The sequence below is a fragment of the Gouania willdenowi genome, chromosome 16, assembly GCF_900634775.1.
Source record: "Gouania willdenowi chromosome 16, fGouWil2.1, whole genome shotgun sequence".
NCBI lineage: Eukaryota > Metazoa > Chordata > Actinopteri > Blenniiformes > Gobiesocidae > Gouania > Gouania willdenowi.
The window spans coordinates 38222113-38248784 of record NC_041059.1 but is presented as its reverse complement, the minus strand read 5'-3'; the positions used below and the strand labels follow the sequence as shown (position 1 = coordinate 38248784).

Genomic DNA, 26672 nt, shown 5'->3' with positions numbered 1-26672 from the left:
ATAGCATCTCTTCTTCACTGCAAGATATCTGCATGCCAACCGACCACTGGGTTCCCAGCACCCTCTGCTGGTCCAAACAAATATCTGACGTAAATACAGTAAAATGACTGTTTTTTTTTTTTTTTTTTAAGTCCAATTGTTAAGGCACAAAATATATTTTCAGTTGCACTTTTAAAAAGAAAAAGAACTATTATGCAGTTCTGCATTGTTTATTATAGAACCAGAATTTAAATTAATAGGCTTCTTCATTTGTATTATTCCTTTATTTATTTCATTCAAGATTTATTTTTGGTGAAATTGCATTGTTTTGAATAGTTTATCAAGGAATTCTTTTGACAATGAAAAATAAAAGGAAAATAGTACCGTATTTTCTAGTTTTTTTCCCCAAAAAAAAAGGAATATTTTTCAGTCATCATTTGTCTACAGTCCCATTTTGTAAAATAAATCGTGAGAGAATCGTATCGTGAACCCAGTATCGTGAATCGAATCGTATCGGGAGTTGAGTGAATCGTTACATCCCTAACAGGGGGTGTCATGGCACTAACCACATTCCCACCAGATTGTTCCCTCTTATTTCCTTGTGGCTAAATGATGAATTGGAGAACGTACTGGTTTGTTAGGGCGCCATCAGATGTTGATCGTCAGAGGTAGTGGAGCATCATTCCGTCGTCATTCATTCATTACATCATTGAACAAATATCCTTTCACGCAGCTTTCATCGCAGTTGCTTGCCATATTTTTGCACTTCTAACACCTCAGTACTCAGCCATGGCTCGTTTCTGCTGGTAACAACATCTCTGTCTGTTAGGATAATTCTGATGCTGAGTGGGTGCAGGGAGGCCATCAAGAAGCCGTAAGTTGCTCAGAAAGTTGATATTTAATCCTCTCCTATCATACAATCTGGATGCTGCACTTTATCACTGAAATAGTGGTGACACACTGCTGCTTAGCTCCAAGAGCTAACAGAAAAACTACACTTTGCACAATGTAAACAGACCTGTTATGTCTCTACCTCCCACAACGCACCATTTCTTTAAAGCGACAGGCCATGCCCATCAAAGAAAGTGCATCACATCTTGTCCAAAATGGCGGCTCTCCATAGTTTATGCCCCAAGGTATAAAATCATTCTAAAGAACAAAGAAAACTTCTCCAACACCAACAATAATTAAGTTATTTATTTATAAAGCGCTTTTTGCAGATAAAATCACAAAGTGCTGTACAGAGTTGTGGTTAAAATACAAGTGCAACATCATAATAGAATAATAAAACATGGGTGCATAAACATCTTAAGAGCAGCAACATTAAAGGATAATAAAAATTTAAAATCCAGTAACTAAAAGCTTTTCTGAAAAGTGAAGTCTTTAGCAGTTTTTTAAAAGTGTCCACACAGTTGAGCTCCCTGAGAGACTGGTGCAGGTTATTCCAGAGTCTGGGAGCTACAGCCTGGAACGCCAGGTCTCCTCGGGTTCTAAATTTTGTTTATGGGATCTTTAGGACACCCTGACCTGAAAACTGAAGGCTTCGCTTTGAAGTGTAGGGGCACAACAAGTCCGAGATATATTTAGGGGCCTGACCATGTAACGCTCGGAAAGCAAAAACTAATATTTTGTACTCTTTTCGAAACATAACTGGAAGCCAGTGAAGAGTAGAAAGAATGGGGGTGATGTGGGATGTTCTGGGAGCACCAGTTAAAAGTCTGGCACGATCTGGAGTCTGTTTAGAGTCGACTTATTAAAACAAGTAAAAACAGAATTACAATAGTCAATACGTGATGATATAAATGTGTGTATGACCAGTTCCAGATCTGATTTTGATAATAGATGCCTCACTTTAGAGATATTTCTCAGGTGGTAAAAACAGTTTTTAGTCAATTGACGACAGTGACGCTCCAAAGACATTGACTGATCAAAAACAAACCCCAAGGTTTCTGAGGCTGGTTTTCACAGATGAGCTCTGATAACCAAGGGAGTTTTTAATCAAAGTAAGGGTGTGCAATCTGACGATATTAGATTGTTAAGGATTACAACATGACGACGTTCTCCCAAATCACAAAGATCGTAGAACCGTCTGTAATTCACATTTGAACCCTTGCGGTGCCGTCTCTGTGTCATATGTCTGTGGTCCATACACAGAACATTCATAGGTTTTTTTCTCTGGCAAATCACACCATTTGCTAGTCAGCATGTCAGCGTTACAGATATTACAGATTATTCAACGCTTAAACGGGGCAGAAGTACGCTCCACTCCCCTTTTATTAATATGAGTGTGTTACCTCAATAACAAATACAAATCACTAGACTGATGTGCTGCCTTGTTATGTAGCAAGTGTTGCTAATGCTAATGCTACACCACTTAAGTTAAACAAAATAAAAAGACTGTGTGTGACTAAAATAACTTGTCAGCCTTTTTGTTTGATATTAATTGTACTAGGAACCAGTTTGATGAATTGCTTACATACAATTTAAAAAAAATATTGATAATTTCCTTGTCCTAAATGATCTTTTATTCCTTTTTTCCATTTAGGGTGATGATTTTAAGTGGGTGATTTGGTTTGTTTTATTGGTAAATAACTTTAGAATAGTCTAAATGATTTCAAGGAAAAAAATTGTGATAAAATCGTGATCGTGATTTCACAAAGAAAAAATTGTGATATATTTTTCCCATATCGCCCACCCCGAAATCAGAGAGATCTTTTCATCAGGAGCAATGATCAGAGTTTCTGTTTTGTTTGAATTTATCTGGAGATAATATGATGACAATCAGTTTTTGATACAGGATATACAATCTAAGAACTCAGATAAAAAGTGAAACTCTGAGTCATTAAATAAGCAGTACAACTGGATATCATCAGCATAAAAATGATAAGACACATTTGTAAACCACGGATCAACCGAACAAGAGGCATCAGATACAATAAAAACAAAACAGGCCCCAGAACAGAGCCCTGGGCTACTCCACATGACAGGTTGGACATATTAGACATAACATCATTAATAGCAGCATTAAAAGTTCTTCCATTAAAATAAGAGGTAAACCACTGGAGAACAGTACCAGAAAACCCCATCTCAGATTTGAGTCGATCAACCAGTCTACTGTGATCTACAGTATTAAAGGCAGCCGTCAGATCAAGTAAAACTAAAACTGTGAAACAACCAGAGTCAGCGGCCATCATCACGTTACTAGAAACTTTCAGAAGAGCAGTTTCAGTGGAGTGGATTGATCTAAAACCAGATTCATATTTATCATATAAATCATGCCGTTCCATGTATGAGGTTAGCTGCTTAACAACCCCTTTCGCCATACTTTTAGACATGAAGGGAAGCTTAGATATGGGCCGGTAGTTTAGAGGCTCCCCCGGATCAAGATTGGGTTTTTTAAGAATGGGATTCACTATAGCCTGTTTAAAGAAGCTGCGGACAGAGCCAGATAAAAGTGAGAGGTTTATCAATTTTACCACCCAAGGACCGACAACATCAAAAACGTTTAAAAGCAATGAAGTCGGAACAATGTCTACAGTGCTCGATGAGGGTTTCATCTTTCCAACTAAAACTTGAACATCCTGCAGGCTGACAGGAGTGAATGAGGACCATGAGCTCACAGGGGCTGAGGCAGTGCACAAGCTAACCAAGGGAGGAGTGATGCTAGCCCTGATGTCTTGTACTTTGTTTACAAAAAAGTTTAAAACATTGTGTGTCTGAAAACAGTCATCAGATGACAAGGTCACAAGTCAAATCGTAACACCAACTGCTTGGAGCATTTGTTGTGATCATAGATCAGTTGTGGGTGTGTGCGCGCGTGCATGCGTGTGCATTAGACATACTTGTATCCAAACTTGTCCATGGCAATGGCGGCGTGCTTGGGGTTTGTGTCGCACATATACGTGTTTCTGTCGTCCTCAGGAATCAGATCCACGTCGTGGAAGAACAGACAGTCCCAGTCCTCCTCCTTCATCGCCTCTCGGAAACCCACGTTCATCAGCTTAGCTCGGTTAAAAGTGTAGTTCCCAGCCTAACGCACATGACACACACACACTTCTGTCTCTGCAATATTTCTCTACTCTGATCCTGAAGCTCTTTCAAAATATTTTAAATTAGGATCTTTCATTAAAAAAACAAAAAAACAAACAAAAAAAACATTATAATAACGAATCAATAATTACTAGAGTTAAATGACACAAATTTCATTATTGTGTGTGGTTCAGTTTAATTGAATTAATTAAATTCCCGAATAAACCATTAAACATTATTAAAAGCCTTTCACAGACCAACCACCAGGGGGAAATGTGCACAGACATATGAAGCAATTAAACATGAGACAAAAAGAATTGAAAAAGTAAACTTTAGAACTTATTCAGCGTTTGTAGCAGGTGGTGTTATGGTTCCAGTTGTGGTCATGTTATGTAGTGATTTCTCTCTGATGGAGAGAGTGAATCTATTAAAGTACTAAAAATGTAGTTGCAATGTAAATGTAGTTAAAAGGTATAAATTGGGTAATTTTTATTATTTAACTAATTAATTAATTTTGTACCTGGTGGATGATGTAGAAGCAGCCTAATTAATGTAATTTCTTATTAATAATAAATTGATTAATAAATATGTGACCTGGTGGATGACGTAGAAGCAGCCTAATTAATGTAATTTCTTATTAATAATAAATTGATTAATAAATATGTGACCTGGTGGATGACGTAGAAGCCGTAGTTCAGCTGCTGCCGCTGCAGGAACGGGTGGAGGAAGTAGAGCAGGAACTTGAGGTGGTGCTCGCGGTGGCGGTGAGGGATGATGATGGCCGTGCGGTGTCTGGCCTCGCAGTCCGGCGGCCTGTAGCGCCCCCCGCGGACCACCAGGGGATTCTTCCTCTGCACCTCCTGCATGGTGAGGCCCGAGCGGAAGCTGACGTGGATGGGACCGCCTGCAGAGGAACCACAGCCAGGAGATTTGAATCATTCAAATTAAGAGTTTGACACGAGGGCAGAACAAAGGGCTGAGTTTAACAGCTGTGAAAAACAAACCTTTAGGAAACAATTCATCACTATTTAGTTCATAAAATACACAGAATGAACCCTTTTTACCCTGAATACATGTTTTCAGTGAGACAATAGAAAAGATGGTTCTTTGACCTTCCATTTTAATCAATAACATTTTTTTATATACTAGGTGACACCAAGATGTTTAAGAACACACGTATTGACTACACAAAAAATAAGAGAAAAACATACTAAACGATGACGAAAACACAATATAAAAGAAAGAATGCAGAAAAACGTAGAAAATCAGAATCAGATTTCCTTTATTAATCCCAGGGGAAAATTGCTTATGTTACAACTACAGAAGAAAAAAAAAATACGTTAACAAAGACGAAAGAAAGAATAAACAATAAACAAGTGTATAATTAGGTAAAAGACTTAAACATAGGGATCAGATACACACACATTACAGTAGTAGAAAATAAAGTAGGATAGATAATAATAATAATAATAATAATAATAATAATAATAATAATAACAATAAACAAATGATATATTGTATACAAACATGATACAGATATTTACAACAATCTAGCTGAGGTTACAATGATGAGTTATACAGTTTGATTGCCACAGGCAGGAATGATTTTCTGTGGCGTTGTGTGGAGCCCGAATGTGCGCAGCTCATGATTCATGTTCTCACACTGTACGAACCGACACTCTGACTGCCCACACTGTACGTTCATACACAACACGTTGGGGTCTTGTTTCCGGAAATGCAACGTACAAATTAGAAGAAAAACTCATGCGTCACCATTAAAACAGACGAAGAAGAAGAACCCGGAAGATTTGCGAGCTGGTCGTGAGGTGTTCATTGCTTCCCGTGACCCCATGTATACTACACGATGCATGACACACAATTTAGCTGAGACTCGCACAATCCCACAAAATAGACGCACGAGTCAAAAGTCAGCTCAAAAAAGGCCAAAAATCGCACGGTGTATGCCTGCCTTTATGTCTTCCACTCTCTGGTCGGACAGCTCACATATTGAGTGAAACCAGGCAAAGTCTTATTGAGATTAACATGATTAAAGTCACCCGAGATAGCGATGAATGCACTCAGGTGCAGAGTCTGTAACCAGGCTATGGCTGAGTGATTGATTTCACAGGCTGATGTTGGGTTAGCAGCGGCAGGAATGTAAACAGTAGCCAACTAAAAAGGTGAAAACTCACGTGGCAGATAATATGGTCTGAGCCCAACAGCAAGCAATGTCCGGCCAACAGATGTGCTCTTTGATGGTAATGTGCGCTGGGTTACACCACCACTTGTTTACAAAAACAGCAACACCCCCGCCTTTCTTCTTGCCTCTCCCAGTGCACTCCCTGTCCGCCCGAACAGTCTGAAAGCCCTTGACAGAAACGTTGTCGTAAGGAATATCCTGGTGCAGCCATGACTCCATAAAGCACATGAAACCGCACTCCCGATACTCCATCTGACTCCGGACTAGGGCCGTCAGCTCCTCCATTTTGTTTGCCAGCGACCTCATGTTGCCCATGGTAACCGAGGGGATACTCAGTTTAAACCGTTTTTGTCCAAAAGCCTCCAATGTTTCAACCTGGTTTGTTAGTTAGCTTCTTTTACCTCCCCTGCAGCCTCTATAAGTCCTTCTCAAGAACACAAAAAACAACAAAATTACCAAGCATGACAACAAAAATACACAAAATCAAAGAAAAATGTTAAAAAATAACACTTTTGTGTCACCTAGTATATCTTTCTCTCATTTTTGTGTGTTTTGATCGTCGTGTGTATTCTTGCTCTTAGTGCTGTTTTTGATGACTTTTCTCACCTTTGTTTTTGTTGTCATTGCGTGTGAAGTTATTAAAGTATTTACCATTTGATATTAAAAGGTTTATACACCCTTTAATTAAAGAATTGACGTTAGCCAAATGCATGAGGGACCTTATGTGTATGAACAAAAGGCCTTGATTTCAAAGCAATAATAACATGAGGTTTCCACTAGAATTTGGAAGTGAAATGATAATGTTGGAACATTTATCTCCCATTTTGTGTCTTCATTTTTTTCCCACATTTTGTGAGTTTTCAGTGCGATCTTTTGTTTTTGTGTCATTTAGTAAATTTTTTCCTCATAAAAAAAAAAAAAAAAAATGTAAATAAAATCTTTTTTTTCCCTAATTTGCAGTAAGTCTTTTCAATTAGAAATGCACTTTTTTCATTCATCTAAAGTACATATTTGCAAAAAGAAATTTAAAAACATCTACATACACAGTGCTGGGCGATATGAGAAAATTATGTCATGATATGGGTAGATTTATATTATAATATATATCCCGATATTATTTGTTCCTTAAAATTGCATGAAATAATGGAAATATGCCATCCATTATACATTTTATTGTATATAAAAATAATCTTTAAAAAACAATCCCAAAATAAATGGTACTTCTCCTTTAAGAATCTCCTCAATGAAGGAATGTGTGTGAATATTTGTGACTTTAGCTTGAAGGTTGGATGTACAAAGAGCTGTGCATACTCTGAACTCTGTAGAGTCATAAAAAGGTATATTTACTGGTGCAAAGTAAAAATAGCGTGTGCGATTTCCCTGGTTTAATTCTATGGGACATGCGCATGATAAATTGATGACCTTCACACATTGGATGGGGAAGTGCCTCTACAATTGGGGAATGGAGAGACACCATAACAGAGTGGTGGGTAGTTTCACACATTTAGGCCTCTTGGGTGTTACTAGCTGGGCCACTGTGTAGAGTACAAATACATCAGGATGGTGCGCTCGGGCGTGGTGGGTCTCGGGGGTGTTGCTGGAGCTCTCTTTGCGGGATCTCTCCTTGCGGGATCTCTCCGGGCGGTGTCGATCTGGCGAGGCGGGGGGGTGCCTCTTCCCTTCTGGTGTTCCCCTTGGCGTTGGGATTTGGCAGGCTTGGCAGGCTGGCTGGGGTCTTCCGGGGTGGGTGGTGTGGGCCACGCCCTTGCATGCCAGGGTGGCCCCTGCTTGGGAGGTGCCCTGCGAGGTCGAGGTGGCCCCTGCTTGGGGGGTGCCCTGCGAGGCCGGGGTCTGCAGCTCGGCCGCCTCGGGGCTCCATACGCAATAACTGAGGCTCATCGCGCGAGCGGCATCAATAAAGGGTGATCTGGGAGGCTTGGTCGGTGGTCCTGGGGGCCGTCGGGGTGAGTCGTGGCGTCCCCTTGGTGCCCTAGGCGGCTGCGGATGTGGTCGTTGTCCCTGCGCGGGTTTGATCCCTGTGCTGTTTCTATTTCAGGTCCTTCTGGCCTGGGGTCCATTCCCTGCTGGCTCTGGGCCCGCCGGCTGCCCATTCGGCACGGCTTCGACCATCTGCTGGGCGTAAGCCTAGACTCCCCTGCTAGGGTCTCGGGCGGGGGTCGTTCTGGGCCCCAACCTCGAGGGGTTGAGTGCGGGGGTGGGGGTGTTGGCGGCAGGGTGCGCTGGGTCCTCGGCCCCTTAGAGCTTTCTTGGGGCGGTGGCTGCCTCTCGGCTTGGGATCTTGGGGGCGTCTGGGGGGTTGGCCTGGGACTAATTGGCCCCCGCTCTTTCTGTTGGCCTGGCTGCATCTTCGGTTCCGGTGCAGCGCTTGGGTTTGTAATAGCAGTTTTTGCACATACATTGGTCTACGATGCACTGGCATGCCTTGGGCTGTGGAATAAAACTCGTACTGTGCTTAACCTTATACACGTTGATCCCAAATACTTTTAGGTATTACCATTCACTCCTTCCCTCTGTCCACAGCCACCACCATTATACCTAAGCTTTACACTTGTCACCAGACTGGCTTGAGTACACAACACAATAAACACAATATACACAACTACAACTTCACATTTCACACTCACTTTAAAGTAATCAACTCTTCCCCAACCCTTTCCATTTTTCACCTTGAGTCTCTCCTCCCTGTCACCCCCCTCACCTAGGTGTTACACTGCTCCCTCTTTTTACATCCTCCCTTTAATAAAGCATTTCTTACCCCTCCTTAGGGAGGGCTAGTGATGGTCACAATTATGCAATAAAATAAATTCATCTATACTATAATTTCATGTCTGTGTGTGTGTGTGTGTGTGTGTGTGTGTGTGTGTGTGTGTGTGTGTGTGTGTGTGTGTGTGTGTGTGTGTGTGTGTAGCAAATATCTTCCCGATGCGGTGTGAGTTCAACCTGAAATATAGTCAACGGCTTCCAAATACCCCAAGTGTGTGTATCTGTTATTTTGGAGTAATTTGGTCATTTCCAAATGTTTATTTTAATTTCAATTCACTTCTGGACGGTGCGGCAATTGAAACCCATTCAGCTTTGGACATGAGTGTGTGACGGGGCGCAAGCGCACCATCTATGTCTATTTAACTGCACAGCTCCTCACTCGAGCAAGAGTCACATGTGCAGCCAGAGCCAATCGCTGCACACAGCAAAGCAGACACGGACTGTAAACACACGAGTGAGAGAGAGAAACATAGTTAAAACCGGAGAGGGGGGAGGGGCGTCTGAGCATCTGTGCTCGCACTGATAAACTAGCAAAGCTCTTAAGTCTCACTTATTGGGCCAGATGTTAGTCACTGATGTGCGTGTGTGTGAGCCATGACAGACTCCACTTCCTCCTGTTCCATGCTATCGTTAGCATCTCAAACACAGAGCTCTCTGAATAGATCATTAGAAACCGTCAGCCACTGGTGAGTCTTTTGCAGACAAGTTTCCCATTGTTTAAACCATATAACTGTCCGTGTAATTGCTCACGAATGCGCTGCTTCACTGTAGTCGGTATTGAACGCAACCTGTTCAATTCTCCATTTGGAAAACTGCAGATTCTCTGTGGTGCCGTGCATTGAAGCTAAGCTCTGACCACTCGGTTCAAAGGTAAAAAATTATTTTTCTTTTTAAAAAAAGACAGCCGAATTGTAGATAATACTCATATAGTTTGGAGCTTTACGTTTTGTTTTGCGCAGTTTTGTTGTTTTTCAGATTGGCGCTACAATGGCTATGGAGATTGGTTATCAGCGTCTCAAGTATTTCACGGAACACTCACACAAGGTATTTATGTATTTGTAATAAAAACATACTAAATGAGTAAAATAAAAAAAAATTAAACAATATTTATACAAAAAGTACACGAAATGACTCCAGAATCACACAATGGCAACCAAAAACAATTGTACAAAAAACATACATTATAGAAATATACAACAAAAATATGAAAATGACGTGAAATACACAAAATACACACAAATACACGAAATACACAAAACTAAATATTTATACAAAAATTACACAAAATGACAACATAAATGCACAAAAATATACAAAATGACTCCAGAATCACACTACAATGGCAACAAAAAACTATAATTATACAAAAAAAGCACAAAAACACAACAAAGATACACAAATACACATAATGACTCAAAAAAAAAAAAAAAAAAAATTACACAAAAATACACCAAACAAAAAAATATAAAAGTGTCATTTATTATGTTCATGTTCCATAGAATTAAACCAGGGAAATCACACACACTATTTTACTTTGGACCAGCAAAAAACCCCTTTATAACACTACAGAGTACAGAGTATGTACACCTCTTTGTACATCCAACCTTCAAACACACTCATTTGGCCATAATTAACTCTACTTAAGCTCCCATATGAATGCATACTTCCGACGGGCACTGTACTAGTCTATACTATAATTCAAGGATGGTCTGTGTGTGTGTTTGTGTGTGTGCAGTGCAAATATCTCCCTGACGTGGTGCCTGGTCGACCTGCAACTTTGTCAACGGCTTCCAAATACCATGAATGTGTGCATCTGTTATTTTGTAGTAAATTGGTCATTTCCAAATGTTTTTTTTTTTTTTTTTTATTTCACTTGTGGATGGCACAGAAGTGAAACCTATTCAGCTTTTGAACTCAGAGTGTGAATGGGCGTTAGCGCACCATCTATATCTATTTCACGACACAGCTCACTTCCGGTGTGTGCAAGAGCTCCTGTGGACTTCTCTTTTTGCTGTGTTGAGAGCTGTACATTTCTTCGCGGAGCGTGTGTGTGTGTGTGTGTGTGTGTGAGAGAGAGAACCAACAGAAGAGATTAGAGTCCCAGGTAGAGAGTCTCACACACACGTCGATCAGGTGCGCTTCACTATCGATCACCGTCTATGTGACATGCGTGCAGGTATGTGAGTGTTGAATGTATAACGAACCACCATTTAGTCCGGTTACAGTCTGTGTCACGACACCCGTTCATAGGGTGGTAGTGACTGTAGTGTTACGCTCTGAGTCAGATCTAAGTGTTTACATGTTACGTAGACAGTGTTACATAGTGAAGGTCACCTGATTACTGCAGCTTCACTCACAACACACCAACCACTATATCCAACTACTGAAAATAGATACGTTTAGTGAAAGTTAGGCAGGTACACGTGGATGGACTGGTGCGCATAAATTTAGAATGGACTCACCCCCCCAAACACACACACAACAAACAACAAAAATATGAAAATGACTCAAAATACACACTGTCCGTCACACCGGCAGCGCTGGGAGCGGGACTGACTTCGATTTGTCCGAGGAAGTCGACACTGGCTGCTGCTGTTGCTGACGTGCTTGGCTCAGGGTCACATAGGTTATCAAACACGGTGCACTGTTTGGCTTTTAAGTAAACTCCATGTGGTCTTTTATGCTCTCGCTCTCAGTCATTAGCAACGGGTGTGCTGAATCTGATGAGTAGCGGCACTGACGTCACGATCTACAACCAGGGGGCACCAAAATGTTCGTTCTTATTCAGTGTGGTTGCTACCATTAACGTCGGAACCGGTGCCATATTGGTACGGCTTTTCAATAACAATATGTCTGTTCGACCTGAAACATTGCCAACGGCTTCCACCGTACACTGTAACTGCCCGTGTAATTTCTCACTTACGTGCTGTTTCACTAGAGTCGGTAGCCATACACACAGCCAGCTATGATACCCCTCCCCCCTCTCATGTCCCATCCGTAAATCAATGCAGTTATTGACGACAAATTACCTGAAATCCCAGCTATGTCACTCGGAATCAATGGATTCAAATTGGCCGCCAATAACTTCTGGGAACTATAGCGCAGCAAAAAAGTATTTAGTCAGCCACCAATTCCAATTGTGCCAGTTCTTCCACTTAAAAAGATGAGAGGCCTGTAATTTTCATCATATGTATACCTCAACTATGCGAGACGAAAATGAGAGAAAAAAAATCCAGAAAATCACACAGTAGGTTTTAAATGAATTTATTTGCAAATTATGGTGGAAATTAAGTATTTGGTCAATAACAAAAGTTCATCACAATACTTTGTAATGTACCCTTGTTGGCAATGACAGAGGTCAAACGTTTTCTGTAAGTCTTCACAAGGTTTTCACACACTGTTGCTGGTATTTTGGGCCATTCCTCCATGCAGATCTCCTTTAGAGCAGTGACGTTTTGGGGCTGTCGCTGGGCAACACAAACTTTCAACTCCCTCCAAAGATTTTCTATGGGGTTGAGATCTGGAGACTGGCTAGGCCACTCCAGGACCTTGAAATGCTTCATACGAAGCCACTCCTTTGCTGCTCGGGCGGTGTGTTTGGGATCATTGTCGTGCTGAAAGACCCAGCCACGTTTCATCTTCAATGCCCCCTCACGATACATGGCTCCATTCATTCTTTCCTTTACGTCAATCGTCCTGGTCCCTTTGCAAAGAAACAGCCCCAAAGCATAATCTTACCACCCCCATGCTTTACAGTAGGTATGGTGTTCTTTCTCCTTCAAACACGACGAGTTGAGTTTTTACCAAAAAGTTCCATTTTGGTTTCATCTGACCATATGACATTCACCAAATTCTCTTCTGGATCATTCAAATGCTCTCTAACAAACTTCAGACAGGCCCGGACATGTACTGGCACTGCAGGATTTGAGTCCCTGGCGGCGTAGTGTTGCTGACAGTAGCCTTTGTTACTTTGGTCCCAGCTCTCTGCAGGTCATTCACTAGGTCCCCCCGTATGCTTCTGGGATTTTTGCTCACCGTTCTTGTGATCATTGACCCCACGGGGTGAGACCTTGTGTGGAGCCCCAGATCGAGGGAGATTATCAGTGGTAATTGCCCCCACAGTTTGAAATCTTCACACAAGCTGATTACCTATTGCAGATTCAGTCTTCCCAGCCTGGTGCAGGTCTACAATTTTGTTTCTGTGTCCTTTGACAGCTCTTTGGTCTTGGCCATAGTGGAGTTTGGAGTGTGACTGTTTGAGGTTGTGGACAGGTGTATTTTATACTGATAACGAGTTCAAACAGGTGCCATTAATACAGGTAACGAGTGGAGGACAGACTAGCCTCTTAAAGAAGAAGTTACAGGTCTGTGAGAGCCAGAAATCTTGCTTGTTTGTTTGACCAAATACTTATTTTACCAAGGGATTTACCAATTAATTCATTAAAAATCCTACAATGTGATTTTCTGGATTTTTTTTCTCATTTTGTCTCTCATCGTTGAGGTTTTACCTATGATAGAAATTACAGGCCTCTCTCGTATTTTTAAGTGGGAGTACTTGCACAATTGGTGGCTGACTAAATACTTTTTTGTCCCACTGTACTTGAGTCTCTCTAAAAGGCTTGGTGTGCGTGCGGTCGTGTTGATTTCAAACAAAATGTGTTTTGAAACGTAATCACCAAACACTCAGCATGTGTGCAAGCTTTAAAAAAGTTTTAGGTTGAACAGGGGAGATACACACAGACAAACGAACATTCCTTGCTTTTATAGAGATATAAAAATGATGGCTTAGATTTAAATGCCGCTTTTTTTAAGGAAACTCAAAGCGCATACAGAAACCATTATAAATTCACAACAGTCACATCAGTCATACTGGTGGTAGTAAGCTACATTGAAGCCGCACCTACGGCCCCTCTGACCACGGTGTTAAATGATGTCGAATTAGGCTGGATCTGACCAGCCCATCAAAGTGGTTGACAATGGGCGTGGCTTCAGGCGCTGATGGTAACTACAGAAGGAGGAGCTACTTCAATCACGTGGATGGGGACCAGTTGCTCCTCTAGCGATCCTGTAAACTAGTATCTAGTAGATACTGCAGATTAGCCTGCTAGCTTTGTCATATTTTAGCTACAGAGTGGGACCAAGACCACACACATTAAATTATCCATATCAACAATAAAGGGTTATATCATTTAGTATTAAACATGCATAAACAAATCTCTCTTTCTTAAAGCTAAAGGCAACGCTATGGAGTCTTTTCACGCCTGCTGTGAGACATTTGAGTTTGTTTGTAATGAATGAGGAGATTCTTCAGGTGAACCTCATCTTAACCTTCTTAATATGTGATGCTCGGTTCCTCTGACACATGTTATTACCATCTCCAAACCACAGGGAGGATCAGGGTTTCCAGTGTCCCCCATTTGTTTCTAAAGGTCAAAAACGCTAAAAGCGCCTGCAGTGATATTAAAACCAGTCGGACAAAGGCAGGATGACACGTGTGTTCACACAGATCACCAGTGGACCAACACGGCTCAGGGAAACAAACACTGAACACTTGGCTCCAGCCAAATAATAGGAGCAAATAGACACAAAGTGTCAGGGTGGGACAAGTTGACATTTATATAATGAAATATTCTTATTTTAAAGCTACTGGTTGGAAAAGGTGATAATGAATGTTGTTATTGACGAATAAAAGCGAGAAAGTTCTGCGTGCGTGCCTACTTTAACCGGTACTTTAAAAAAAAAAAAAAATGAAACCGCATACAGGGCCAAATTGAAAACAATATTACCTTAAATAATGTGTGTGAGAACCCACAGAGGAGATGGAGTCCGAGTCACACGCCCACGCGCACACACAATTTATACAAAAAATGCACAAAACAACAACAGAAATGCACAAAAATATACAAAAAGGCTCCAGAATCACTGCAATGGCAACAAAAAACAATTATGCAAAAAATGCACAAAAAGACAACAGAAAAAAAACAAAAATACACATGACCCTGAAAAACATACATTACAGAAAAATACACCAAACAAAAAAAAAAAACAGAAACACATTTATCATGCACGTCTCATAGAATTAAACCAGGGAAATCACACACACTATTTCACTTTGCACCCGCAAATAAACCCCTTTATAACACTACAGAGTATGTACACCTCTTTGTACATCCAACCTTCAATGACATACTCATTTGGCCATAATTGACAACTCTACTTAAGTTCCCACTATATGAATACATACTTTTGACGGGCACTGTACTAGTTTTACATGAAATGGCAAAGATTATTTGTAGAAATGTTATATAATGGTCATATTTTGTCAAATAATCAAAACTGGACACTAATGATAGCTCCCTAATGTTGATCTGATGGTGTGTTCTGTGTTAGGCAAGTTATAAACACATGAGAAACAGAGTCGGCTCAGGTTAAAGTAAAGGTGTCACTTCTTTGTATCTGTGGTTTACATACAGTAGGTTAAAGAGATGTGACAGGAATTACACCAGGTCTGAAACTCACTCTCTGCTTGTGATCAGCGACACTTTGTAAATACGTGGCAATAAAATAATCACTCACAGGAAATCAAGTTAGAATTACGTTGACGTGGCCATATTGTTTTGAAATAATCAACTTTGTATACATACTCATTTGGCCATAATTGAGAACTCTACTGAAGCTACCACTATATGAATACATACTGTACTTCCGATGGGCACTGTACTAGTTAGTTACTCATGCTGATATAGGTCCCAGTGTATAGATAGGAAATTACTAGGGTGTAGTATTGGCAAGAATGTTGCAATACGATACTTATCACGATACTTGCGTCACAATACAATATTATCGAGTTTAATGAAACACCTCACAACGACACAAAAAATCTGAATTCTTTTACATGGAACAACTTTTTTTTTTTTTTTTTAAACAGTAACGCAAATAGTTACTTTCCTTGGTAATGAGCAGTGTTTGGAATAATGGCGTTTAAAATAACGGCGTTATGTAACAGCGTTTTTTTTTCAGTAACAGGGTAATCTAACTAATTACTTTTTACGCTGTTACAATGCTGTTATCGTTACTGAACATTAAATGCAGTGCGATACATGTATTGATTGAATAAACTGTAAGCATCCCTGGCTTGCGCACACGCGCGATGAAGGCGAGCATGGAGCAGTCCGATGAAAAGTTGGCATTTTTAAGGTGGCGATACAAACACTACTTAAAATTAATTGTGGTCAAAGGCAAGAACGTGCATGTGAAGTGTACATTATATACAGGTGAGAAGACTTTGTTGACATCCATTGTAAGCAACTCAAATTTAATGAAGCACCTCACGACACACGCATCTAAAACATCTGAATTATTTGACAGAGAGCAACTTTTTTTTGTTAACAGTAACGCAAATAGTTACTTTGCTTGGTAATGAGTTACTTTAATTATAGAGTAATTCAGTAATTTATTTGTATAGCGCATTTCCTACACAAGGCAACTCAATATGCTTTATATGATAAAATATTCCAACAGCTTAAAATCAATAAGAACATTAAAAATCATCAGTAAAATCAATTCAAATCATCAACAAACACATTATATCAACAACATGACCAAATATCTCCCAATCATCAGTAGAAAAAAAAGAGTAACTTTGATTTAAAAATGTTTACATGTGATGCTGACTTCAGCGCCGCTGCAGTTTGTTCCACTTCTTTGCAGCATAACAACTAAACGCAGCATCACCATGTTTACTGTGAGCTCTGGGCTCCACTATCTGACCTGTGTCCATAGATCTGAGAGACCTGCTGGGTTCATACCTGACTAACATGTCACTGATGTATTCTGGACCAAACCCATTCACAGATTTATAACCAGCAGCAGAACTTTAAAGTCTATTCTGAGGCTGACTGGGAGCCAGTGTAAAGATTTTAAAACTGGACTAATGTGTTCTGATCTCTTTGTTCTGGTTCAGACCTGAGCTGCAGCGTTCTGAACCAGCTGTAGATGTTTGATGATCTTTTGGGGGATTCCTGTCAGAAGACCATTACAACAGGCCAGTCTGCTGGATATAAAAGCATGGACCAGTTTCTCCTGATCTTTCTGAGTTATTAAACCTTTCACTCTGGAGATGTTCTTTAGGTGGTAGAAGATGTTTTAGTGATAGATTTGATCTGACTGCTAAACGTCAGATCTGAGTCAATCAGAACACCAAAGTTTTTGACTTGGTCTTTAGCTTTTTAAGTTCGAGACTCAAGATAATTGCTGACAGCAGTCCTCTTTTCCTTGTTACCAAAGACAATCACCTCTATTTTGTCATTGTTTAGTTGAAGGAAGTTTTCACTCATAGAGCAGTTTACTTTTTCTAAGCAGTCACACAACACCTCAATAGGACCATAGCCATCTGGGTTCAGTGATAGATATAGTTGTGTATCATCTGCATAGCTCTGATAATCAACCATACAGTTCTGTAAAACGTGTCCTAAAGGAAGCAAATAAATGTTAAACAAAAGGAGTCTATAACTAATTACGTTTTTAAAGTAACGTTCCCAACACTAGTTAAAAGTGACCAAAGAAGGTGGAAAATGTGGTGAAATGGGATTTTACAAACCACAGACATAGTTTAAAAGTTCAAAATTAGAGTGGGCGAAAATATACAGAAAGAGGCAAAAAGGGTTCAAAGTGACAATATTGGCTTTAAAGTGGCAGAAACGGGAGGAGGCGGTTAGTTTAAACTGGCAAATAATGGGCATGACAAATTGAGAATGTGGTTAAATTGGCATAAAAATAAGCATGTAATATCATTAAAAGAGGTTAAAAATGACAATAATGGGTCAATTTATGTGACATTAGGTTGAAAAATGGTATAAAGGGTTTAAAAGTGTATAAAATGTCTTTAAAGTAAAAAAATGTACAGAAAAGGGTTTGAAATTTTAAGGAGAAGCGACAGACATGGGAGAAATGTAGCAAAAATGCATTAAAAGGAGCCAAAATATGGTAAGAAAAAGTGATGAAAATAGGTTAAAATATGGCAAGTTTGGTGTAGTTGCAGAGAAAAAGTAAAAATAAGCAAAAAAATATCCTTCATTTTTTAAAAGCATCTGGGGACCAACTTCCAGTGTCTTGCGACCCAAAATGGGGTCCTGACCCCAAGGTTGAGAACCATGTCTTAGAAGACATGACAATCTGAAGTTTGTCGTCTTTAGTTGGGAAGTGGGAAAACAACAGAAAAACAACCAGATTATGTACACTGTTTATTTTAACTAATGATTGACTTCTAAGTCAAACATCAGATGAACACACTGATAATGGTCAGAGAAACATTCCTTTTGTGTGTTTCCTAAGTTTACATGTTTGTGATTGAGTTTCAGGAGGAGAAAACAAAGCTTTGTAAGAACCATCAACAGGCTGTGTTAATGATGATCTCTTGTGTAACCAACAGATATAAAGCAGGTGTGCCTTTTACCCTCTGGGACATAAACAAACAAACACAGTGGGAAACAATCCAGCTGTGGAAAAACACGGATGTGCGTCGTCACACAATGATCTACACCTTTCACAAACCCACATCCAGAGCAGCAACAACAGCTGAGAAGAAACAGTGAGTCTCTGTTTAGTGTAATCACAGCAGGAGCTAATAGAAAACACTTCATTTACAATAAGGGCTTTTATTTTGAAATTATTAATGTAGCATTGTAGCCAAACGAACATCGAGCGTCAGGTAAAAATTATTAGATTTGAATGTTTTAACTTTTATCTTTATGCATTTATTGATATAATTCATTCCCGGGTTAGGGTCAATTAAATTTACAATTGTGTAATTGGTAATTAATTACAATTATGGCATAATTATAAATGTAATTGTAAATTTGAAAATGTGTTGCTGTCGTAATGGTAATGTAATTGTAATTGAGTTTAGACAATTGACCTTGACGCAAAACCCCGCCCACAAATAGTCATTGTCCAATCATACTTCCAAGCAACCGTTACTATGTAAACAGGGTTCGACATGCTTAGAACAGGCACAATGGTGAAGCAGTGTGCTCATGACTTGTCCAAGTCAGGATCATCGGCATCAACAATGGACTATAAAATTATAAAATCATCTCAGGGATGTGTGTGTCAGTATGCGTGTATGTGTAGCATGGGAGATGTCTATGTTTTTAACAATAGCTCATCTTGTCTGCACTAATGTGTGTTCAACAATGAAGCTTGATTTTATTTTATTTTGATTAAATAAGGTGAAATAACTATACATTTACATACAGTACCTCTTATGAAAAAGGGTGGCGCGACGACGAGTATGACTTGAGTATAGTTATTAGCAACTACCATTTTACTATCTTACTATCAATTAGGGGCGTGACGACACACTCAGCTCATGAGACGAGACAATGTTGGGTTCATGAAAACGAAGATTTTAAGAAAACTACAATGACAAAATATGACTCGATCAGACTGATATCTAACCAAGTAGCACATACATTTTGGAATGTTTTATTACCACATTTTACATGCATGATGTAAGCATGAGCTTTTAATAAACTTCTTCCTCCACAAATTGAAACTAAACATATCAAAGTTAAAATGAAATAAATAAAAATATTTCTTTTTTTTTTCAATTGCAAACAATATCATGTGCAAAACCAAATCAAAGTTCTGCTCTGTCAATACAGAGTGCATATAGTGCAAACAGAGCCTGACCAAGTACGTCATTAACAACATACTGCAACTACACGTTTTTTTTTTTGTTTTTTTTTAACTGTTAAACTTCTTCTTCCACAAATTGAAACAAGAAGGAAAATGTACTCCTCCTCCTCTTCTTCTTTTCCTTCTCCTGCTTTAGATTCTGGCAGGCTAGATGTAGCAAAGGCGCATTACTGCCCCCACAGGTCACAAATACAATTTTGAATAGCTCACACAAAAAAAAAAGAGACGAGATAAGGCTGGGTTTAAAAAAATAAATAAAAAAATCGATAAATCGATTTGAATCGATTCTCCATTGTATAGCCTAATATTGATTCATAAAACCCTTGATTCAAACCTTTTAATACGCCATGCTGCCTGTAGATTAGTAACGCGGTGCCTCGGGCTGCTAGGGGGAGGGGGTGAGGAGGGCACCCACCGCAGCTTGGCAGAGAAAGCTGCACATAAACATGTTGCCTTCATGGCCAATTGAAATCGTAGTCGTTTCCTGCGTTCTAGCAGCAAATGATGACCACGTTTTTGTACTGCTAAAAGTTATTTAAGTTAATGTTTCATGGTTATTTAAAATTATGGCAACAAAAAACAATAATTATACAAAAACGCACAAAAATACATCAGAAAGATACAAAAATACACAATGACTCCAAAAAACAAACATTACAGAAAAATACACAAACACAAAAAAAATATTAAAAATAGTAAAACAAACAAACACATTAATCATGTGCATGTCCCATAGAATTAAACTAGGGAAATCGCACACACTATTTTACTTTGCACCCACAAATATGCACCTTTATAACACAGAGTACAGAGTATGTACACCTCTTTGTACATCCAACCTTCAAACACATACTCATTTGGCCATAATTGACAACTGTACTTAAGCTCCTCCCACTATATGAATACATACTTCCGACAGGCACTGTACTAGTGGTGAGAATGAGCCAAAAAAAAAAGTGAAAAATGAAGTTTTCTTGAAGTTTACTGTTCACAGGAATTTAAAAGTAGTTTTAAGTAAAGTAATTTCTGGATGTTTGCTTTTGTTTACAATTATTTATTTATTTTTATGGTTGTCTCTTTTCATACAGTTAGATTTGTTGTGCAGCCACTAGAACATTAGCACAAAACCTTTGTGAGACTCAAAGGAATGACAAAGTCTTGAGTTTACAATGTGTCTGTTGCCACTTTATTTACACAGCCAGCCCTGTGCTTTGAATTGACTAAAGTCATTGCAATTTTGTTCTGCTCAGGTCACGTTAAATAAAATGTATATGATTAATGTAGCGTTAATGAGGTTTAATAATTAATGTAAATATTCATATTTTTACTAATGCACCAAGATAAAGTTGGAGGAAGACGGGTGAGGAACAGAATAGAACATTGCAGCCTAAATCATGACTGACTGGATATTTCACACTGGACCTCAAGGAGCTTGGGTTCTGTTCCTCACCCGTCTTCCTCCAAACCCTTGGACCTTGATTCCCAAATGAAAGACACACTTTACTTTCTTCGGAAAGAACAGTCCAGACCTTCTTCTCCTCTTTTTTCTGCAAAAACTGAAAGATAAATGGTTTCCTGGTTTTGTGGGTTTAATGAGCTGGAAGTCCAAATTATGTAAAAACAAACAAATACTTGAAATCGTTTCAATTGTGGGCCCTGAATCTATAATCTATGACAGTTTAATTCTTTGAATGGAATTATGAAAATTAACCCACTTGTCCATGATATTCTAATTTTTTGGAATGGGTCTGTATGTAACCAATTGGTTAATAATAAATGGATCAGTTTTTCTCACACCTACTGTTGCTGACTATTGCTGACTATAACATCACTTGAGCAAGCATTTTCTAACATTCCACACTACAAAATAAGCAATAAAAGTATGTATGGTTCCTACTGATATCGTATAGGACCAATATCGGTATCGGCCGATACGCAAGGCTGCGATATCGGTATCATATCGGAAGTGAAAAAATTGTATCGGGGTAACCCTAAAAAGAGTCACTAACATGCACCAGTAGACTTCTCCCAGCCATTACAGACGAGACCAACTCAGGAACCTGACAGACATCCAAAAAGTAACTAAGGAAGGGGGGTGGGTCTTTGCGAAAGGTCAATTGACTTTGTAATTGTAATTGCCAAAAAATTACAGTTCAACAAAACTCAGATTTCCATGCCAAAAATATTAAAACCTATATTTTCATTGATTAGGAAGCCTAACAAGGTCATCAATAGACATATATAGATATTTGTTTTAAGTCTATTTTACAGCTGATTTAAGACCCGCTATCATAATAGATGCTTACAGACACCTAACACAAGAGGAAGGTTAACTTTTATTAGGTTATTTATTTCAGGCTCAGTAATTGTAATTATTTGTAATTGAAATGGAGTAATTGAGAATGTAATTGTAATTTAATTTCTGAGAGTGAAAAATAATTGTAATTTAATTGTAATTGGAAAAAATGCTGGTCACTAAAATCATAATTGAATTGTAATTGAACATGGGTAATTGAAAACTTAATTACAACTGAAATATGTAATTGACCCCAACCCTGCTTCATTTAGCTATAAAAGCAAGGAACGTCTGTGTGCATGTGTGCATGTGTGTGTGGAGCAAATATCTCCCAGACGCGGTGTGAGTTCGACCTGAAACTTAGTCAACAGGTTCCAAATACCCCAAGTGTAAGTATCTGTTATTTTGGAGTAATTTGGTCATTTCAAAAAGTTTATTTTAATTTTATTTCACTTCTGGACGGCCCCGAAATGAAACCAATTCAGCTTTTGACCTCAGGGTGTGAGGGGGCGCTAGCGCACCATTTATATCTATTTCACTACACAGCACCTCACCCGAGCAAGAGTCACGTGTGCGGCCAGAGCCAATCGCTGCGCACACAGCCAAGCAGACACGGACTGCAAACACACGAGTGATAGAAAAGAAGATAGTTTAGACCGAGACACGGGAGCTCTCTGAATAGATCATTTGAAACCATCAGCCATTAGTGAGTCTCTCTAATCGTACCACTACCGTATTATTGTTATTGCTATTCTTATATTATTCTTTCTTTTGTATTATTCTTTTATCTTATAGTTACTGGTATTCTCATTGTATTATTATTATTGCTATTACCTTATTATTTGATGCATAGACATACATGCTGATGAATAGTTGACTTAACTGGCGTACTGTAGTTACCTTGTCTCTCTTAACAACCTGCGACGGATTATGTGCAAGACGTGCATGCGCGTGTGTGATAGATAACGCACGCACGCACACGCACACACATACATACACACATAAAAAATATACTAAATTAGTAAAATAAAACTGAAAACTAAACATTTACACAAATAGTACACAAAATGACAACAGAAATGCATAAAAATATACAAAAAGGCTCCAAAAACACAAAATTACAGATAATTAAATTTTTAGTCCCATTGCATTTATGGCTCTGAATGTGTACTATTAACTTGGGCTGCACGATTTTAACAACCTAATAGCAATATTTCTGACAGACATTGTGATTGTGATTAGATTTATTTTATTTTTAAAAATAGTTTATACATTTAAATGCATGTGTTTTATTTATTTCCAAGTTCCGTCTTTCCATTATTAATTTTTTAAAATTCAGTTTTTTTTAGAAATATGAATCAACTTTTTCAGAAAATATTAGTTTTTAACTCATGTCAGAACAAAATAAATAGTAATATAAAAAAAACCCACAATTAAACAAAAATAAAGTAAGATACAATTACAAGGTAGATATAAGTTATACTGACATTAATTTTTCTACTTTTTTTTAATTATTCATGTCATAAAGATGTATGAGAACAGCATTAATGTCACCATATTCCCCTCAGGGATCAATTAAAATTTAATTGGGCTTTAAGCCTTTATTGGTCATGTATATGTTGTTACACATATATTGAAATTTGTCCTTTTAACCCATCTCTGAGGAGCAGTCGGCAGCCATTTTGCGGCGCCTGGGGAGCAGTTCGGGGTTAAGGGACATGCTCAACATCTCACAGTGATGGCCCAGGTGAGGATTGAACCAGGAACCCTCTGATTACAAGGCCAGCGTGTCCTGAGGACCTGTGCATGCACATGTCCTGTGTGTGTTCCAATATTACTGCAGGTTCCTCATTTAAATCTGAAAAGTGCGTATTGGAATCAGTCTTTTGTATAAAATGTCTTTTCAGTGTGTGTGAGTATTTATTAGTGGAGGACCTATATCAAACATGAGTAACTTTGAGCTTTTAAGCAAGGCTGGAACAAAGATTGAAAAAAGACCTTTAGCTTTACTTCACTAAATTTGGCCCTCAGAGAATTTTTAAAAATATCCGTGCCAGAGGCGCTCGTTTGCGTGGCACACGATCCCCTATGCTGTGAAAAATTCCTGGTGGGAACCGTGTATTTTATCATCAGTTTTTTTTCCTTCATGAGAGGTAATGTTCAGCCTCTCCTGACCAAACAACCCCTACCCTTTATATACAAACATTGTTTAAATAAATATTGTTCATATGGTTCATATATGGTACCTGTGTTATTTGATTGATACCTAAAATATTGATACATTAATTTATTATTATATACACTAAGTTTATATTATATACATATGTTGGTTGCATGTTATACATCAGAAATATAAACACGTGATTGTCTAATCTGAGGGTCACATGTTCAACATTTAATATTTTGTCACCATCGTTTTGTATATTTTTTAGTGATTTTTGTAGATGTGTTGTTTTTTTATATATAATTTTTTGATGTTTTGTGTTTTTCTGTCATTTTGTGCATTTACAATATTAGACAGCGTGGTGCCCAATCAGAGCATTAACAGTAAAAAAAGAAAGGGATTGTGTTGACGTTTGGTGTGTTTTTCAAGTGTTTATGTGTACTTTTGGTCTTGTGTTGTATGTTTTTCAATTATTTTTGTAGATTTGTTGTCGTGTTATTTTTTTTAAGAAATTTGTGTATATTTACTAATGTTTTTTGCAGTGGCAGTTGCCCATGTCTGCTATACATAATTACATACACAACATTATCTGGAACTCAAAAGTGATGCGTTTAAATCATCTTAAAGAAATTAGCCATCAATCATCATCTGATAATTCTGGTTCTTTTCTGGTCACTTGAACACAAACATGAATAAAGCTCACTGACCAATGAGAGGCGAGGTCTTTGGACAGTAAGGCAGGATCTCCCCTTGGCTGTGAGCTTTGGACAGACGGGAAAGGTTGGCGTAAACGTCTCCTTCATTTGCCGCCACTGCCGTAGACGTCTGGTTACGTCCTGCTGGGACAACGGCATCGCCTTTCCGGAAGATGCGGATGAAGTACGTGACCCTCTTCTGGTATCCTTCCCTGGAGAGCAGGGCCATGACCACCAGCTGGATGCCCAGGAACATGAATAGGTAGCGCCATTTGGACTGGAAGCTGAACATGACGGCAGTAAAAAGTTCAAACCTGTTCCTGGGAAAATCCAATTCACGGCTGGCGACAGAAAAAAAAGGCACTTTTGGTGGGCGGGAACCAAAAAAGACCACCAGGAAATAATGGTAAAATTTTTCCAAATAAGAGGAAAATTCAGTCTTTAGTACTTTGCTGCAGTTCAAAGCATCTTCAGGCGTCTCCACAGGTAGCTGTAGCTCCACCCCATCAGATTATGTGGCTCCTCCCCCTCACATAATGAGGCTCTGCCCACTCCGGCTTCCTCCTGCGTGAGACCACAACAGCCATCACAGAGGAAACATTGCAGCGCTGCTGTGCGCAGGCCTCGCTCTATGTGTGTGTGTGTGTTTATTCAGGGAGGAGGGCTCAGTGGAGGTGGGGCTTAGACTTCCACCATCCCATAATGATGCAATTGTCCGTCAGGAGTCACTTTAGATCAGCCCTGAAAGACAAATCACAGCAGAGAGGGCGAGGAGGTTACTTACCCCATCTGACACACACAAAAGTACATGCACACACACGGGGGGCTCGGGTGCAGTGATTGGTTAGTTACAACATCTGACTCACACTGATGAAATCAGCAGTTTTTCAACTTTGTTTGTGCAGCAACACTCAAACAAATGGACCGTTTGTTTACTCAAAGACCAACCAGGCGCGAGCGCGCACAGAATCACAGACACACACTGCTGCATGTTTTTCAGTTTCAGAAACGTTGTTCATGTCAGCTTTTATCTTTTAAGTTCAACAGCTGCATTTAAATAAACCTTGTTAGAGCCTGAAAAGTAACAAGACCCGAATTGTTATTAAAAAGAAAATGTAATAAAAACCCGAAATGTAATAACTGGTCAATGTAAGAAGATTATCAGCCCAAATCTTTATTTATATACAGGATGTGTATATATCTATCTATCTATCTATTGGGCTTGGGCGGAATCCAAATTTTGATAGTTATACCGCCGCCCTATTTTACCGCGGTATACAGTATTACCGTGACTAAAGAACATGACGTGTGTCGCAGACCCTGCGCAGTCATGGGGAAGTGCATTGTAGAGATGTAACGATTAATCGTAAGGCAGTTAAAAATCGATTCATAGGTATCACGATTGACATCGATACTTTGAAAATTGAATCGCAGTACTTTTTTTAAACAGCAGAGGGCTGATTGCACTGATTTACGTCATATTTGTTTGGACCAGCAGAGGGCACTGGTAACACAGTGGTCGGTTGGCATGCAGATATCTTGCAGTGAAGAAGAGATGCTATGATAGCAGACAGGGCGACCGTGGCTCAGGTGGTAGAGGGTCGTCTTCTGATCGAGAGGTTGGGGGTTCGATCCCAGTACCTGATTATGTGTCGAAGTGTCCTTGGGCAAGACACTGAACGCTAAGTTGCTCCCAGTGGTCGACTAGCGCCTTGCATGGCAGTCCTGTCCCACTGGTGTGTGAATGTGAGAGTGATTGGGTGAATGAGCTGATATGTAAAGCGCTTTGAGACTGCTTCAGTGTGGTGATAACGCGCTATATAAATC

The 26672-nt window shown here is 39.3% G+C and overlaps 1 protein-coding gene across 1 annotated transcript in view; it reads right to left on the bottom strand.

Annotated features, from left to right (window-relative positions):
- LOC114477615 (beta-1,4-galactosyltransferase 3-like) overlaps nucleotides 1–26672 on the bottom strand; it is a 60529-nt gene that overhangs the window by 12271 nt on the left and 21586 nt on the right. Inside the window, exons 2-4 of the mRNA XM_028470039.1 lie at nucleotides 24858–25586; nucleotides 4677–4912; nucleotides 3822–4009 (exon numbers count right to left, since the gene is read on the bottom strand). Of these exons, the coding sequence (XP_028325840.1) occupies nucleotides 3822–4009; nucleotides 4677–4912; nucleotides 24858–25137 (704 nt within the window). The 5' untranslated portion in view covers nucleotides 25138–25586. The remainder of the gene's footprint in view (nucleotides 1–3821; nucleotides 4010–4676; nucleotides 4913–24857; nucleotides 25587–26672) is intronic.